General features: G+C 46.8%; 1 protein-coding gene across 1 annotated transcript in view; it reads left to right on the top strand.

Moving 5' to 3' along the window:
* DOK5 (docking protein 5) overlaps nucleotides 1–18,928 on the top strand; it is a 126,916-nt gene that overhangs the window by 56,973 nt on the left and 51,015 nt on the right. The window contains exon 2 of the mRNA XM_036245092.1: nucleotides 4,812–4,919. Within this exon, the coding sequence (XP_036100985.1) occupies nucleotides 4,812–4,919 (108 nt within the window). The remainder of the gene's footprint in view (nucleotides 1–4,811; nucleotides 4,920–18,928) is intronic.

Here is an 18,928-nt window from a genome sequence, read left to right as displayed (position 1 = left end):
CACACCGGCCGGGTTAGGATACGTGTTTAATCCTTCGGTACCACGTGGGTTTGCTCGTGTTCTTAGGCCAGAAGGTGCACAGCAGCTAAAAGGGGGCGTTTCTGTACCGAGCAGATTAATATGCACCCTCAGTGTGTCTCTCAAGCTCAAGGTGGCCTTTTACACTGCCACTTGTTGAGAAATACATGTCTCAGAAACCCTCATTCTGGAGCACTGGTTGGGGAGCGTTCGGGGAGCATCCATGGGCTGTCTCTGTGGGAGGCGCTGCATTGTCTGCAAGTCCTTATGCATATTTATGGATTGGCTTGCAAATTATACACGGAATACTTGGGGGGTGAGTTAAAGAGCAGACTTGTCTGGCTGCACCCCGAGAGGCTTTGGGGCGGTAGGCCTTGGCTCATCTGGGCATCTGCACATTTCACAGTTACCTTGAGCGACGCTGGGCCAACTCTGAGAGTCGCTGCCGTGTGCCGTGTGACAGAATACAGGAATGCCTTGGTTGCACAGGTCCCTCCTTGCACGGTTGATTAGGCACCGTGTCTGTGTGTTACCAACATTGTGAACTGCCTTTTCACTGGCCGCATCTTGGTTTTCTGTGTCTCCCAGGGAACCCACATGTTTCCATCTATTCCTGTTGACTTCCCAGCCAACAGTGGTGAGCAATGTTGCATGTGAATGTGTGTGATACTATGTTCGCCGTTACTTGATTATACCATTGCACTTTTGCCCCTACTGCTTAATAAAACCAAAGAAAAACAAGAGAAACAAAACCCACCTCGGCTTCGTACAGAGGGAGTCGATGGGCATCATTAGACATGCAGACGTTGAGGAGTCTCTAGCTTGCGTTCAGCGGCCTTTGGACACAAGCCAGGCAAATGCTGGTTCAACTGCAGGGAAAATGAACAGCTCAACAAAAGTTAGGACTGCGACAGTCGAGACTGGGTCTGAAACCTGCACAATTAGCAGATTTAAACTAGCTCGGTGACAATAATTCTTTTTCAGAAGTGGCGTATTTCTTGCATACGCTTAGCGCTCTCAATTTCTAACACATTTTTTGGGGTGTGTGCAAAACAAAGTGGTTGCCAGTAATAGAGTGACAGTGAGGAACCTATTTTCCACACCTTTCATTTGAAGAGTTGGAGTGACAGTCATTCCCACTGTAATTACAGTCCTTGAGTGGTTGTCAAATTCTAAGGGAGTCTCGTCTGTTATTCAGACATAAGCAAGATGTTGGTAAGACTTCTATTTGCCGACCACGTGTTCGTGTCGGTGGCTGAATCTCCATCCTGAAAAGATGCTTGAACTCTTTTTTTTTTTTTATCCTCACCCGAGGATATTTTTCCATTTTTTGTACGGATAGAGTGGGAGGGAGAGAGAGGAAGAGAGAGAGAGAGAGAAACATCGACGTGAAGGGACACATCGAGTGGCTGCCACCCGCATGACCAACCAGGGCTGGGGACAAACTGCAACCGAAGTACGTGCCCTTAGCGGGAACCGAACCCGGGTCTCTCCGGACAGCAGGCCGACGCTTTAACCGCTGAGCCAAACTGGCCAGGGCAAGATGCTTGAACTCTTAATGGTTCTTGCGACTTGCCTTTTTAAAATATTTTTTTTTAATATGTTTTTATTGATTTTTTTTTTTTTTTAGTTAGAGAGAGGTAGAAACATTGATGAGAGAGAGAAACATTGAAGGGCCACCTCCTGCACGCCCCCTACTGGGGATCAAGCCCACAACCCGGGCATGTGCCCTGACCGGGAATCGAACCAGGACCTCTTAGTCGATGGAATGATGCTCCATCCACTGAGCCACACCGACTGAGCAGCAACTTGACTTCTTCAAGTGACTTTGCCCAGTGAGTAATTAGACATCAGTCGGATAGCAGAACCACCAGGGCTGGTGAAGTATGTAGATGATGGTTATTAGTGTAGGCTGTCATTTTAAGATCTTGGTTAAATATCTCTACAGTTTTCCATTAAAATTTTTAAGTGTTTTATTTTGAGATATTTGTAGATTTACATTCAGTTTTAATAAATACAGTGATACCTCGGTTCTCGAACATAATTCGTTCCAGGAGGACGGTCGAGAACCAAATTGTTCGAGAACCGAAGCAATGAAACCCAATAGGAAATAATGGAAACTGGATTAATTCGTTCCAAGCCCCAGAAAATGCCTATTTACTGGCCTAATTTGTATATAATATGTAGAAAAACATAAGTCTCAACAAGAAATAAGAGTGTACAGTATGTCTAAGGGTTCAATTCAGTGTAAAGCGTGACTCTCTCCACAAAGCGTGACTCTCTCCACAAAGCGTGACTCTCTCTCTGCACTCACACTGATGCCGCAAGCAAGGCGCGCTGGGCCGAATGAACGCCATTCGGCTCAACTCGGCTCATCTCGGAAGTTCGAGTTCCAAATATTTGTTCGGATTCCAAGACAAAAGTTTCTCGAATCTCCTGGTCGAATACCGATTTGGTTGAAATCCGAGGCGTTCGAGAACCGAGGTATCACTGTATTCCACAATGATGCTATACGTTTACCCAGTTTCCCTGGTGGTAACACCTTCTAAATCACAGTTCAGTGTTATAACCAGGATGTTGGTATTGATACTGCCAAGATAGAGGAGGATCCCATCACCTCAAGGATTCCTCATGGTACCGTTTTTGTAAACACACCCTTCTGTCTCAGTTCCTAACCCCTGACAACCGCTAATGTATTTTCTGCAGTTTGGTCATTTCGAGAATTCTGTAAATGCAGTTATACAGTATGTAGCCTTCTTTTGGGTTTGTTTTCCCTCCTTCACCCAGCATAATTCTCTGAAGACTCATTCAAATTGTTGCACTGTTAATAGTTTGTTTTTATAGCTTTGCAATGTTGCATCATACACTTGTAAACCATTTACCCATTGAAGGGTATGTAGGTTGCTTCCAGTTTCGCATGGATGGAAATAAAGTTTCTAAGAACATTCTTGTTTAGATTTATTTTGGAAGAAGTTTGCATTTCTCTGGGGCTGATTCCTAAGAGCCTAACTGCTGGTTGTATGTTGCTTATTTAGTCTTTTTTTTTTTTTTAAAGAAACCGCCAAAGTGTGTTTCGAGTGGCTATGGCAGTTTTCCCGCCCACCCGCGGTACATGAGTGAGCTGGCACCTCTGCATCCCTGTCAGCATTGGGTGGTGGAATTTTTAGTATTATTAATCTATTTTAGCCCATTTGATTGATGTGGAATGGCATCTCATTGTGGTTTTAATGAACATCTCCCTGACGGCCAACAGCGTTGAACATCTTTTCATGAGCTACTCAATCATCAGCCTCCTCTCAGGCGGAATGTCTGTTCATGTCTTCTTGGTCCATTTGTAATCGGATCCTTTCTTTACTGTTGAGAGTTGAGGGCTCTTTCTCTATCCTGATACGAATCCTCTGGCAGACATGTGGTTTGCAGATATTTTCTCCCGGCCTGTCGCTTGTCTTCCGTCCTTTTGATGGGTTTTTCACTGAGCAAAGTTTCAGTTTCGATGCGGTGCAACTGGGCAGGTTTTCCTTCTGTGGACTGTGCTTTGGTGTGAAGTCTAAGAACATTGTCCTGACCGAAATCTCAAACATTTCCTCCTTTTATTTTTACCTAAACGTTTTATAGTTCTGTTTTCCATCTCAGTCCGTTTTGAGCTGATTTTTGCGTGAGAGAGGTGTTTTAGGTTGGCGTTTGTTTTTCCCTGGTGGATGTTCGGTTGTTACAACATCATTTGTTTAAAAGGCTCCTCTTTCTTGCCCTGGGCGGTTTGGCTCAGCGGTTAGAGCGTCCGCCTGCGGTCCAGAGAGACCCGGGTTCGGTTCCCGCTAAGAGCATGTACCTCGGTTGCAGTTTGTCCCCGGCCCTGGTTGGTCGTGCGGGTGGCAGCCACTCGATGTGTCCCTTTCGCATCGATGTTTCTCTCTCTCTCCCTTCCTCTCTCTCCCTCCCACTCTGTACAAAAAATGGAAAAATGTCCTCGGGTGAGGATAAAAAAAAAAAAAATAAAATAAAATAAAAGGCTCCTCTTTCTCCACGATTCCATTTTTGTCTCCACGTTACAGCCCTGGATAGACCAACGACTGCAAGACAAAAGCGGAGGGAACTGATTTAATTGCCATATCATTTCGCCGATACCTCTGGATATTTAAGGAATGAGACACAGAGGTGGCCTCTTTCTTTAGAAAGTATCGGACCCACGATTCCCAGGTTTAACTGCCTTTGAAATCAGAGCGTGTGCCGTGAATGTCTGTGTTATTTCAAATGACTGGAGATTTTCATCTCTGGAACATTTTGTCAAATATTCCTACTGATACTGTTATCAAAACACGAAGAAATTTGCCTTCAGATACTTACTTTCTTTTGATTCCAGTAATCGTCAGAATGGCGTAGCACACCCATTGTGGACACAGTTTCAGTTTTTTAAATTTCATTTTCCCAATGCATCATCACATGGATGGTTTCGGAATATTTCACAGATGAAAATATAAGAAAAGAAAACATTTTGGCCTGGCTGGTGTGGCTCAGTGGTTGAGCATTGACCCTGCACCAAGAGGTCACCGGTTCGATTCCCGGTCAGGACACACACCCAGGTTGTGGGCCCGATCCCCAGGGAGGGACATGCAGGAGGTGGCCGGTCAATGTTCTCTGTCATCAATGTTTCTATCTCTCTCCCTCTCCCTTTCTCTCTCTCTCCAATCAATAAAGAAAAAGAAAAAAAGAAAAGAAAACATTTCAACGCAAATGTCATTACACAGTATCTGAGTCCGTAGTGATGCTGAGCGTGGTCCTGTGTTTTCTTCTAGATTTATCAGCGATGCTGGTTAGTATTCAAGAAAGCGTCCAGCAAGGGCCCCAAGAGACTGGAGAAGTTTTCCGACGAGCGCGCTGCGTACTTTCGGTGTTACCACAAGGTAAGGCCCGGCCGCTGCGGCCTCCTGTCCTCTGCCCACGAGCAGGTCGCGCGAGTCCCTGGAGTCTGACGACGTGCCTCCATTATCCGACCAAGGTACAGATCGTTATTTTTCCAGGCCCAAGACATCTCTAAAATAAAACCTGCTTGCCAGTTGTTTAAAATAATCGCCTAGTGCCACGTCAGGTTCGTGGTCTCCTACCGTTCGGCGTGGTTTTCCAAGCTCCTCTGGAAGAACGTACCATGTTGCTTTGTAAATTTTCAGCTCGCGTAGCGGACCTCACTTCCAAGGTCAAGGCCGCATGCGGCTAAGGTCTGGATCCCACAGATAGATCAGGAGCTCAGGTGCAGGGCCTGAGGAGAATGCACCCTCATTTAAGCTTGGAAGGTGGGGAGAGGAGACGGGGGGGGGGGTGTGTGTGTGTGTGGCGGAAACAGGTGATTGGTGGAGGAGGAGGAAGTCCCACCCGTTAGTTTATTTCTTTAAGTTTGATGAGTACATTTAATTCAGACTTCCAGTTTTCTTAATAGTAGCAGCGAGACTTCCTCACTGAAGGTAGGGACTGTGTGTTAAAATGCATCGTGCAGGAGTAGGAAGTTAAGGTGAATACAAGGTGGACTTACTGACTGATTCACAGATTAGGCTTGTCTTCCCCTCCACATGGTGATATTTTTCCTGGTCCTCGTTGGGGGCAACCTGTGTCTCCTCTCTGTCCCTGATGACGCGGGAAAGCACATGGCTTCCCTTTGTTCTCCCCAAGGCTCTGGTTGTCCCCATGCTGGGAAGACGCTGTGGAGAAACCACGCTCATTTTCATCGTTTTGGTTTTCCATATCGAAGGTTTTTATCCTCACCGGGTGAAGATTTACCGGGGGGCTACTTGCCATGGAAAATGTCACGTGAAACCAGTCGGTCCACCAGCAGAGACATTTGGCTGGGCCAGGGAGTGACTAACCCTCCTTTCCGGTGAATTCTCCCAAAGTGGCGGCCTGGCATCTTAGTAAGGGTCTGGGCTGACCCCTTGGTTTACACAGTAAATGACCCTGGTCATTTGTCCCAGCAGCCGGAACAGACTAAGGTACCGTCAGACTCTTGTTCTGCCGGGTCCTCGTACGCGGGCCCTGACCTCGACAGTCCTGCCCCGTTTGGGGAGAGTCCCGCATCCATCCGGGAATAGCTGGTGCTTCGCACCCCCCGCCTGTGAAAAGTAAAGACACAGGCTGCTTACAGACCTATGCAGACCTACGAGAAGAGAGCGGACCGGCAAGGGATACTTCGTAGGAACTCCCCGAACCCGGCCCCGAACCCAGCAAGTGGTCAAGGGCACAGAGGCTCCGAACGTTCCTCACAACCTCTGCTGCTTCTGCGGTGGCCCACCCCCCGGGGCTGCCAGTTCTCGGCCCCCAGAGTCTGTTCCAGACGTGTGTCAGTCACATCATGATGCTCCAGCTCAGAACCCTGGGTCGAGTCCTTGCAGCGGACACAGCTCACACGGCCCGACTCCCTGTGGCCTGTTGAACCTCAGCTCGGTCTCCCTGAGTCCCACGGTCCTCGGCCCCAAGGACCCTGGGCTCCTTGGTCTCCCTGGAGTCGGCCAAGCACATTCCTGCTTTTGAACTGGCTTGTCCCTCCCCTTGGAGCACCGTCCCCGCAAATGCCCACACAGCGCGTTGCCTTACTTCGCTCTGGTCACTGCTTACATTTTCTAAAGCCATGTCTCCACCCTGGTATTTTATTTGGGGTCCTTGGACCCCCCCACCCCCCATCTCCTTTAATGTTTCTCTTTAACACTTATCACTACACACATATTTACCCAGCTGTGTCGTACTGTCCCATCACCATAAAATACGGTCCGTAAGGGCAGAGATTTCTGGGGTGGGGGTGGGGTGGGGTTAGGCATGGTGCTCCAATCGTTTTCAGGATTGGTTGGAAAGCAATGAATATTACCGATAGAAGACATGGAATACAATCCACGTCTTTGTGTCAGACTTGTTTTCCACTTACCAGACAAAGAAATCTGTACCTGAGACATCCGCAGCCAGGGAAGGGAATTTCGATCGGGAGTCAAGGGGTGAGGGAGGACGGGGGCAGAGAGCGGGGATGGGGAAGTTTTCTGAGGACAGACGCAAAGGCAGGACCCAGATGGATCGACAGTCCTGCCCCGAATGCCCAACAGGCAAGGGGAGATGGAGGACAGACCTGCTCTGTTTCAGACCGCTACCTGCTGGCTTTGGACCCGACTATGTGAGTCTCTGAGGAACGTGGTAAACCGGTGCTCTTTCATCTCTGATAATCATTCACCAGAGTTCAAAGCCTTAGAGCGGAAGCATTATCTACACGAGGCCCCCAAGCCCTTGATGAGCTCCTGTAGCTGAGTCATCCTTCGTCTTCTTTTAGATCTGATACATTTAGTATTAATCTCCTGCGGGCGCAGCGGAAGCTGAGTGGCTCTGTGATATGCATTTTTTATCTAAATGCTGTGTAATTTATGGATCTCGATTATAAAAGACTGGGGTTGGACGCAGCACACTGTGACTAAATTTCAGAGTGTATCTGGCTCTACATAGAGCAATTCCCGAAAGAGATGAGGGCCGTCGAGTTATGCAATCTGGTCGGTACAGGGTCCGTGTGACTGACGAGTCGGTGTGACTGACGAGTCGGTGTGACTGACGTCGACGTGTCTGTCCTGTAGGACATCTGCAGCATCGCTGAGAACGCAATGCTCCTGTCATTTCATTTTGAGAGATTTTATTAAGGGAAAAAAATGCCAGTTTTGCCTATCTGATCCTTTTTGGATGTTTTCAAACAAGAAATTGGCTGTAGAGTTTTAAAAATTGCCCTGGCCGGTGTGGCTCAGCAGTTAGAGCGTCGGCTCATGGACCAGAGAGACCTGGGTTTGGTTCCTGCTAAGGGCACGTACCTCGGTTACAGTTTGTCCCTGGCTCTGGTTGGGGTCATGTGGGTGGCAGCCACTCGATGTGTCTCTCTCATATCGATGTTTTTTTCTCTCCCTCTTCCTCCCTCTCTCCCTCCCACTCTATCTAAAGATAAATGCAACAATATCCTCAAGTAAGGATAAAAAATAAAAATAAAAAGTTGGTGCCTTCCTCATTGCAAATGTGGTAACGGTGCTCTCACGCAAAAACTGGAAAATAATATATGAGTAATGCAGACATGGAATGATCCGTTTTTCCTCCCTTGCCTCCTCCGTGAAGCATCCCTCAGACTCGCAGCTGACAGGGACGGCTGTGAACGTGATGAGGATTGGCAGCCACAGTAAGACTGCAGTGACTTTAAATATAGTTCCTTCTCGTTAAACCAAGTCCACTGTTTGCATTCAGGCAATCGGAGTTGTTCACACTCCCCGGGGAGGGTGGAGCCTTAGTTTTACTTCTTTACAGTGAGAAACAGTTGGGAAGGCATCTGAGTGGAAGGAAGACTGTCTCTTTGGGGACCCAGGCAGATGGCGTGGGGGAAGCAGGCTGGACCCGGGTTTGGGAGACCTGCTTCCTAATCCTGGCTTTGCTACCGTGTGTCCTGCAAGTGGCCTCCCTGCTGTGTGAAGGGGACCTCCAAGGCAAGTCACGCCGTAGCTTCTCCACGTCACTGCGAGTTCAGTTCACCTTGAACCCGAGGACGAATCCAACAATTCCCCAACCACGCCAGAGGGGGTCGCAGAGGAGCATTCTGGGAGGACCAGGGTTCTGTGGTCGAAGTTGGGGAACTGCCGCTTGTCCATCCCGTTCTTGAGGTTCCTAATCCGCGGCATTTAGAGAGGTTCCGGGCAGGCCTACCGCTGGGAGACCCGGGCTGCTCTGAGTCGGCATTTCCCAAACCAGTCGCGCATGGAGCTGTCGTTCTTGGTTCAGATGACACGTGGCGTGGACCCAGCACACTCAGTCCTGGGTGGCACAGCTTTTGATGGCTGCTTCTGTATGTCGCCTTGTTGATCACACGCCCCTGGGCCCACAGTTATCTCCGCAGTGAGCAAATAGGAATGACCTGTCCTGCATCACCGAAATCCCAGGGTCACCTGCACATCAAAGGTGTCAGTGTAAATGTCTTTGAGGGACGAAAGTCCCTCTTCCTGCGGGGAATATGGCCGTTCTCCCCTTGGCCATTCTGCCTAACCTTCTCCGGCTCGTTGGTTCCGCCAGTCTGTCCTTCGTAGTGACCCGGTCACCCTCACACCTCCGGAGCTCCGTCACTGACGGTGTTCTCGGTTGCTGCAAAAGTAAGGTTCCAGGTTCCCCACAGGGAGCCAACGTCCTACCCTCATTTCTGTGGCACGTCTGCCGGCGTATCTTGCGCGTGTCCTGTAAGTTTCTCCAACGACTCGTTCTCTGTGATGTAGTCCCCCCCCAGCCCCCCCAGAACGTGTCCACTTCTGACAGGCTGTCTGTACCTTTTCAGAATCTGGAACTCTAGCCGAGCCTCTTCTCTCAAGGGCTCTCAGGACTTGAACTTTTTATTATTACAAATAAAGCTGCTGTGAACATCTATGAACATATTGCTGCGTGAATGTAAGTTTTTATTTCTCTGGGGCGAAATCCCAAGAGGGAACATGCCGGGTCACATGGCAGTTCCATGTTTTCTTTGACAAGAGACTGTCAAACTCTGGCAGGTGCCGTTTTACATGCCCACCAACAGAGCTTGAATGGGCCTCTTCCCCGCATCTTCACCAGCACTGGGTGTTACCGCTTTCTTTATTTCGGTCATGCTGCTCGTGCCAGCTCATTGTGATTTAACCTGCATCCCCTGATGGCTTATGATATTGAACATATTTTCATATGCACTTGTTTGCCATCTTCATATCTTTTTCTATGAAATATGTATTTTACCTGTTTTTTAACTGGATTTTTTAAACGATTGTGTTTGGCAGGTTTTAAAATAAATGAAGTTTAGATATTAGTCTTTTGTCAGATATGCGGTTGCACATATTTTCTCCCATTCCATAGCTTATGTTTTCATCATTTTAACAGGGTCTTTTCACAGAAAAAAATGTTTAATTTTAATGTGGTCCAGTATTGAACTTGGATGTTTATGGAGTATGCTTTTAGTCAACTCTGAGCACTGTTTGCCTAATCTTGGATCCTGATTATTTTCTCCCAGTTTTATTATGAAAAAGCTTTGAAATGTTTTATAGTTTTAAGTTTTACATTGAAATTCATGATTCATTTTGAGTTTAATTTTTGTATAAGGTGTGTGATGTGGCTTGAGTTTCATTCTTTTTACCTATGGATGTCTGATTATTCCGGTACCATTGGTTGAAAAAAATATTATTCTTTCCCCATTGAATTGCTTTTGTACCTTTGTCAAAAGTCATTTGGATACATTAGCTAGAGTCTGTTCCTAGACAGTCTATTCTTTTTTATTGAGCTATGTATCTGTCTCTACAAATATCATGCTTTCTTGGTTACTGTAGATATAATCCTTCATATTGGGTAGAATGATTTCTTCCATTTTACTCTCTTTTTAAAGGTTGTTTTAGCTGTTTATTCTAGTGCCTTACCTTTCCATAAAGTTCTAAAATAAGCTTGTCTAAGTCTACAGAAAACCCATGTTAGGATTTTGAAAAGAATTACATTAAACCTGTAGATCAAGTTGTGGGAGAACTGACATTTAAAATTCATGAACGTGGCCCAGCCAATGTGGCTCAGTGGTTGAGTGTTGACCCATGCACTGAGAGGTCGCTGGTTCGATTCCCGGTCAGGGCACATGCCCAGGTTGTGGGCCAAGTCCTCAGTGGGGGACGTGCAGGAGGTGGCCAATCGATGTTCTCTCTCATCAATGTTTCTATCTCTCTCTCCCTCTACCTCCCTCTCTCTAAAATTAATTAAAAAAAAATAGTTCATGAACATGGTATGTCACTCCAATTATTTGAATCTTCTTTAATTTCTTTCATCAGCATTTGTGAAGTGCAGCCTCCATAGCCTGTACATGGTTTAAGTTCATATCTAATCATTTTATTTAGTTTGGGAAGAGCCTCAGTGTTTTTATGAAAATTTAATCTGTTTACTCTGTCACTGGTCTATAAGTTTCTTTGACTTAAACACGCACATATATGTAGCAGAATAATAATAAGAAAACATAAACAAACTTTGCCAACAAAGTTCATTGATTGCAAATTCCTTCTCCTGTATTTACCTTAATTTCTTACATGACTTTCTGAAGAGCATATATCTCCAGGACTTGCTCTATGTCATTTAAATTTGTGTGCATATAGAAACACTTGACTATAATCCAAGTCCACACAGAAGCTCTGTGTAAACGATGTCAAAAGAAAGAGGGTGGGTTCTCTCAAGTTAGTGAAAAATTAGCTGATGGTTTTTTGGGGTATGAGAGAAATCAGAATATTGTTGGCCAAGGGAGTTCCTGGTCAAGGGTTTGTGTTGGCAAAGAACAGAGGTCTACTAACCTCACTTTAAAATATTTTGCAACTTTCTTTCTCTTTATTATTCTTATTCTTTAAATTACAAACATCATGTGTGTTCCTTTTAACCAATTTAAGCAATTGTAAATTATATGGAGTAAAATGAAAGAAAATAATGACCCTAGTCCTATCCTCAGGAAAAAAGAATACTATTAGATCAATGCACACTTTTCAGACTCTTTTCTGTCAATACAAATAGAAACATAATCTTGCTCCTATGTAGATCTTATGTCTAGAGCAAGAAGGGAGTAATTCACTACATACTGTACGTACATGTTTAAGACCAAGATTACAGATTTCCCAGGATGCTTGTAGTGAGTCTACAGTTCTTCCATAACTTTTAGTGGCAACTCCTTTCACAGTGAGACTATTATAGTTTAGGAGGTAAATGAAATGGTCACATTAATTATACCAGTCCCTTTTCCCCCACAAAGTCAATAATTAGTGCCTTATTAACGACACCTCGTTAATTTAATAGGTCTAGGCTCCTCTTTAATATTGATACACCGTCATCTGTTTAAAAACTCCCAAATTGATGGGCAAAAAAGGTTTTTGATTTCTTGCTAACATAAATTTGATCACGGCGAAAACTCGTGCATCTGCCTTTATGGGCTCATGTTCGTCCTTGGGGAAGAAAAAGCCGTCGCAGTGAGATCTGCAGGTAGACCCCACACCTTGGAGCTTCCTGTGGCGACGCCAAACCCTGTCCAGATGGGCGTTGCCAGCCCCCACCGAGAGCTCAGGGAGGAGCCCTTCACCCCGATTCCCCTTCTGCATACATTTCAGATGCAGACTTCTCACTTTAAGGGCTTTGTTTGTTTGTTTGTTTGTTTTGGCACATGAGACTTTTTATTTTTAAGGAAGACACAATGCACAGATTATTTAAGTTATTGCACATGTACGAATAAAGATCCCCTCTTCTGGGAGACAGTTCAGGCTGATGACTCAGACAGGCACTCGTCCAGTTTATTTTAAGTGACCAGCGGCATGCAGCTATTTGGGGAAGAGTGGAACCGTCTCTGTGGGGGTTGGGATAGCACTGTCTAGACTGGTTCTTTCTTAAGAACTCTTTGATCAAGTGTTTACTTACGAGCTGCAGTGTTCAGGGTCCGGAGGGGAGACTTGTGGAGAGAAGTGTGTTGCGGTGACAACTTGTGATTGGAACTGAGCATATCTCTTTTTATTTGCCTATCCCTGCTTACTGTCACCATGTCTTAAAACCGTTGGTACTTTTCTTAAGAAAGACCATGTGGAAAAGTTTTTTTTTAAATTTAATTTTTTCAATTTTTTAATTTTTTGTTCAGATAAAGTGGAAAGGAAAGAGAGGAAGAGAGAGAGAAACATCAATGTGAAAGGGACACATTGAGTGGCTGCCACCCACACGACCCCAACCAGGGCCGGGGACAAACTGCAACCGAGGTACGTGCCCTTAGCGGGAACTGAACCCGGGTCTCTTGGGACCACAGGCCGACGCTCTAACCGCTGAGCCAAACTGGCCAGGGTTGGAAAAGTGTAAAGGTTTGGAACACAGTGTAGGAATCTTCCGGAAATTTTTAACAGAAATGTTTAGGAGCTTATTACAGAGCACTCTGAAATTTCAACACACAATAATAACACAAAAGGTGTTACAGCGAAAGCAATAATAATAAGAGTGTAACTGATTATTTTATGAATACTTGAGAAAACATTATGGACCCCAAAATGAATTGCTTTCATATTACTTTTATTTTCAGAGACAACCTATAAAAGTTAAAGGGGCGTGTGCCTCTTCATTTTCAGTAGGATAATGGCTTTAATTTTTTTTTTTAAAGAATAAAGCAATTTGAAGCCACCACAGAGCTTTGCAATTTGCATATACAAAGGGAATTGCTCACTTAATTCATTCAGTCCCATAAGGAGAAAAATAATTAGAGTACAGCCTACAGAAAGCAAGGTGGCAAATTGCCTTTTGGGTAGCAGCCTCGTTTTCACTCTGTAAATATAAATGAACCATCATCTGTACATTACTATCAGCAAAAGAAGGAAAAAAAATGGAAAGCAAATCCTTGTTTTCCTACAAGGAGTTTGACTTTGCAGCGTACCAGAAACATACTTAAAATTCCCCCACAATGCCTACTAATTGCATAATTCTGACGGGAATATACCCGTTCTTCAAGGGAATGTACTTTTTAAAATCCGATTGTCTTAATCTTGTGAAACACCAGGAGAAATTTCAACAGTCTCTCTATCTAGTTACAAAAGAATCCATTCGGAAAATTGAATTGTGTAATGTGTTTTCCCAGTTGTTAATGCAAAACTGTATCGGTAGCAAATTAAACTTTTAAAGTATGACCACTTCGTTAATTGCTGGCTGTTAAACATTCCTGTCAATCAATACTCTCACTGACGATGAATTAAGACATTGGCATACGGCTTTGAATAGCCAAAATCATTTGGCGGTCTTCATTTGGGAATTCCTAATTGGGTGGCAGTGAAAAATTTATCAGAAACGTGGACGAGTGTTGAGTATTTTTTTTTTCTTTGATGGCTTCGTAAGACTCTGTTTTTGATCATCGGAAAACTAGGAACCAGGAACTGGCGAGTAATTAGTAACTCTTAAATCGCTCTGTCTTTTCATTTCTCCTGTTCTAACATAAGCTGAAGTCCTAAATCACTTCCTGCCTGCTCATCCCTGGGCCCCCCAGGGCTTATCTCCACCCTCAGAACATGCTCCCATCCTTCCCAAGGTTAAGGCCACCGTGGATGGCCAAGCTGCTGCTCACCGCTCAGCTCCAGGGGGCGCCACTCTCATCAGTGCCTTGTGAAGGTCACCCTGTCGGTACGTGTTGCGTCCATTAGCCTTGTCGAGTCTCCACTTCCACTGTTCCAGGGTTTCTCAACCCCGGCACCATTCTCATTTTGGTTGGGGTGGGGGTGGGGGCTGTCCTGTGCCTTATAGGACATTTGGCAGCACCTCTGGCCTCTATCCAGTTGATTCCAGTAGCACCCCAGTGGTGACAACCTAACGTGCCTCTAGACACGGCTAAATGTTTCCCCATGGGGAGGAGAGGGGCGCAAAAGTCTTCCCCAGATTGTAAACCACTGCCCTACAAACAGTCTTTCTAATACACAGGTGTGGCCTTTCCTGATCTGCTTAAAACCTTTCATCCTGTGCTCTTGGGACTCGTGACTGACACCGAGCTCCTGATGGCAGCACACCGCTTTAGGGGCTGGCCCTGGCCCCCTTCCCCGTTCTTATCACGCAAGCTGCAGCTTCACGACTGCGTGTATACTTCCCTTTGCCTAGAAGTTTGTCTTTCTGTCCCATAGACCCTTGCACATCCTTCATGACACACTTAGGAATAACAAGGCCCGTCTCAAGAATGGTGGCCTCGCCGATCCTTTTCTGTATATTCACTGGGTGGTGTTCGGTGATGTCGCGAGGAGTAGTCAGGTGACCTGTGGTTGAGCCCAGTTCACCTGTTTGCCAGCTGTGTGGACCAGTGACCCTCTGAGGCCTCAGCATTCTCGTATGTGCCATGCGCCCAGAAGGGTGCCAGGGGTTGGACGTGTGCAAGATAAGATAGCGCGACCGATGTGATGCGCTCAGAGCCCAACCACAGGCGCATGATCATGCGTCGTCCTGCCTGGAGTCCAATCCCGCCTCTGCCACCGCTTGGGAATTGTCACCCCGGGCGTGTTAATGACAACGGTGTACCTCGGTCTCCTTGTCTTTGCAGTGGAGGCAACGGTGCTGCTCACCGCAGGGGGCGGGGCTTTCATTGCACCTGTGTTCACCGGGGGTCTGCAGCGGGAGGCCCCGGCCTTGGCCCTGGGGATGCGCGAGGGACAAAGCAGGTGCCCCCATCCCTGCTCTGTGGGGAGAGACAGCCATGGAGGAGGCATGGGAGTCGCGTAGCTGGTGTCTTGCTGTGACTGCTCAGTGCCAAGGGCGAAGTGAAGGCGGAGACAGAGAGAGGAAGTGTGGAACGAGAGGACGGCGGTTTTAAATGGGGTGATCGGAAGTGCTGTCACTGAGGGGTGGCATGTGCATAGCTGAGTTCGGGGAGGTCTAGAGGAAGCGTGTTACTAGGCAGAAGAAGAGGAGACACAGAGATGCTGCTGGATGGGCCTGAGGAGGTCACCCGAGGAGCACGACGTCTGAAGTGGGCACACGGGCCTCTGTTGTCTCTTCCGCGTGTGCCCGCCAGCGTCACGGGGGCTGTGCAGACAGGTGTGTAGGAGAGCTCCGGGGTTTCCGAAGAACTGTCCCCTCGAGGAGCGGGGCCCACGTGGAGACGGCCGTGGGCAGCTCTCTCCCAGCTGGGACAGGAACCCGTTTCTCTCAGAAGAACTCGGGGTGTGCGGGAGGAGAGCGCATGGCTGGAATGTTCTTGAGAAAAGGGAATCAAGTTTCTTCAGAATGATTTGTTTGGAAGCAACGTGCCAAAGCCAAAAAGCACACCCCTGCAGGGTGGCCTTCTGTCGTTCCCGCACTGGGCCGGGGGGGCGAGCTGGGCACCTTCACCATCTGCCTGGCACCTCTGTGGAAGGAAGGCTGCCTCCAGGCAAGAGGGGTTGGGAGGCCCCGGTCATGTGCTTTGCGTGTGCCACCCAGAATTTTCGGGAGCAAAGAATCGTCACCACCCTTCTGCACAGGCTCCAGAGTGGGCCCTAAATGGAGCCCCGATCCACCGAGGCAGGCTTTTCTGCAGACCCCAACTAGTACAGGTGGAACTTGGAGATGTGGTAACAGCTAGCTGGCTGTCCCTGCTGACACACCCGTCAAGAGACTGATGATCTTGTCAAGTCACAAGGACACGATTTCCTCCTTGAGTAAGCTACTCCACGTCTCCAGCAGCTCACTGACGGACAGATCTAAGTTAAAACCAAGGATGAGGACGCCCAAATGTATAAGAAGTATATGGTGGGCATTTCTATCAGCTAAACGTACAGCGTGACCTCTACAGTCAAACTTGGTCACCTGACTCAATGCAGTAGTTACGCATCTTTGAAGTAATAAATGCATAACACTGGTGATTCTAGTAATATTCATCATCTGCGTCTCCAGATTAGTTTCATTAAAAGCAGAATGGGCCTGGCCAGTGTGGCTCAGTGGTTGAGCATTGATCCATACACCAAGAAAGAGGTCGCTGGTTTGATTCCCGGTCAGGGCACATGCCCAGGGTGTGGGCCAGATCCCCAGTGGGGGGCATGCAGGAGGCGGCCAGTCGATGTTCTCTCTCATCAATGTTCTTTCTCATCGATGTTTCTATCTCTCTCCCTCTCCCTCTTTCTTCTCTCTCTCTAAAATCAATAATAATAATAAAAAAGCAGGCTATGGTGGGGCAGTAGAAGTTCCCTTAGTTAACATTTCTCTTGAATCCAGCAATCGTAGAGATAGGCTTAGGCCGACAACCCAGTTGAATGAAAAGAAGCGAACTGTGATGCAGAGACGAGTCTTCAGCGGACGCTAAGACAATCCCCTGAACGATGGCTGGGGAACAAGCTATCCACCTGATACCAGAGTGTAATAGACCAATCACTAGAAGATTTGCTATGCTATTCTAGAGCGGAATGGCAGCTACTTCCAAGTCACCAGTGCGGGGATGCTCTGATACAATGTATCTTCTGAGATGATGGAATGTGTCATCTCTGGCACAGCATGCTTCACCAAAGTGCTACCCGAATCTCATCAAGCCTTTCAATGTAACTTCCATTTCAGAAGACGTACAGTGGATAGAAAAATCAAGGCCCCCTGGAAAAGCAAACATCTCTAGAACACGACACACTTGACTCACATGATCTTTTCAAAATGTGGGGACTCCTCTAAATTACAAGTTCCTTGGATGTAAGAAGAGATCCAGTGTGTACATTGTCATTGGGTCCAGGATGGGGTGATGGCAGAGGGGCGTGGACACAGCTCTGAAGGACATTTGGGGCTTTTCAGGGGACTTTGAGTATGGGGTGAAGATGAGATGGTGCAAGGAATTCTTGCCTATTTCCTTCTCTGGGAAAATTGCATTGAGATGACGTGTAAGAACCTTGTTATTTGCCAGACATTTGCGAGAGTGGTTGGGGTGATGTGTGCCTGAGACTGCAGTTTTCTTCCAGGTAGTTCAGCCAGAACCAAGTGGGCACGCACGCGTGCCTGGGGACACGCAGACGCACGCGCGTCTGTGCACAGAGCGATCACGCATGTACAATGAAGGCGGCACAGTGTCAGTGACTGTCGGTTCTGGGTGCTCAGTGTTCATTGTTGCCTCTCAAGGGACTGGTCCTCGGACCCCCTGTGGATACCACAATCCACACAAGTCCCTTATGGAAAATGGTGTAGTGCAGTATTATTCTTTCAGCTTTTCTGTGTTTGAACATCTTCAAAACAAAATGTTGGAACAGAAAATGATGAACACAACATTCCTGCGGCAACAAGCAGAAGGGAGGAAAAAAAGAACACCCAAGTTTTTGTTGAAAAGAAACAGCGAAGCATAAAGGAATTAGAAAGACTAAAAGAAGACTGAAACAATCCCCCAAGTGTCCATATGATGATGCGTCTCTCTGTGCCTTCAGAGGTCCCGGAGGACAGAAGGGGGCGCTGTTGCTACGGTGCAGGCTTGAAGCTGAGGGAGAGAGGAACCGACTAATTATACTTGCCTTTAAGGCTTCTGCGTGGACGAGGTATATCAGCTCCCATCCCGTGGGTCAAAGCAAGTTGCGTGCCCAAGTTCAAATCCATCAGGAAACATTCACAAGGGCTGAGAGGGAATGGATGGCTGTGAACAGAGAATTCAGTCAAGGAAAGGAGAGGAAGGTCGCTGTGAGGTGCAGAATTTGCCTTTGGCCTGGCTTTTGAATAACTCCAAACTCCAGACAGAGAATCATTCTTGCCAAGACTTACCTTTTCCGAACCTTTCCCAACCTCCACGTTCAGAAACATACTTTATGCATCACAGAACCTCCTGTTTCGTGTCCATTATCTTTTTATCAGCAGATTTTTCAAGGAGACAGTATTTTCTCTGAATTTTCAGTTAGTCCAAGGACTGGCCCCAGGATGTACAAAATCAGATTACACCTGACGCTCACCCGGGTTTGAGAAAGTACACACCCAACTGCAAGAGGAAATCAAATCTTTCAAAGGTCCCAATATTGACATTTTCGGTAAGCCCTCTAGATGTTTCTGGTCTTGTTTGGTAGTGGAGCTGGATTCAGTAAGCTGGAATGTATCTTGGAAAAGAAAAAGGAAAACGAGACCCTGAGGGATCACAGATTTATTTGAAAATGTAACCAGCTACGAGCAGCCCAGAAAATAAACAGAAGCTATTTTGTTTCTGTCAGTCGGTCTGCTGTTGTTTTAACATGTACCATTTTAAAAAAAATCCTCACCCAAGGATAGTTTTCCATTGATTTTCACATAGAGTGGGAAGGAGGGAGAGAGAGAGAGGGAGAGAAACATTGATGTGAGAGAGACACATCGATTGGTTGCCTCCCGCACGACCAGGGCCAGGGATCCAATTGCGACCAAAGTACGTGCCCTTGACTGGAATCGAACCGGAGACTCTTTGGTCTGCTGGCCAATGCTCCAAGCGCTGAGCCAAACC

This window comes from Molossus molossus, unplaced genomic scaffold, assembly GCF_014108415.1.
Source record: "Molossus molossus isolate mMolMol1 unplaced genomic scaffold, mMolMol1.p scaffold_m16_p_6, whole genome shotgun sequence".
NCBI classification, from domain to species: domain Eukaryota; kingdom Metazoa; phylum Chordata; class Mammalia; order Chiroptera; family Molossidae; genus Molossus; species Molossus molossus.
Note: the sequence above shows the minus strand (reverse complement) of the source record. Positions and strands in the feature narration are given on the sequence as shown.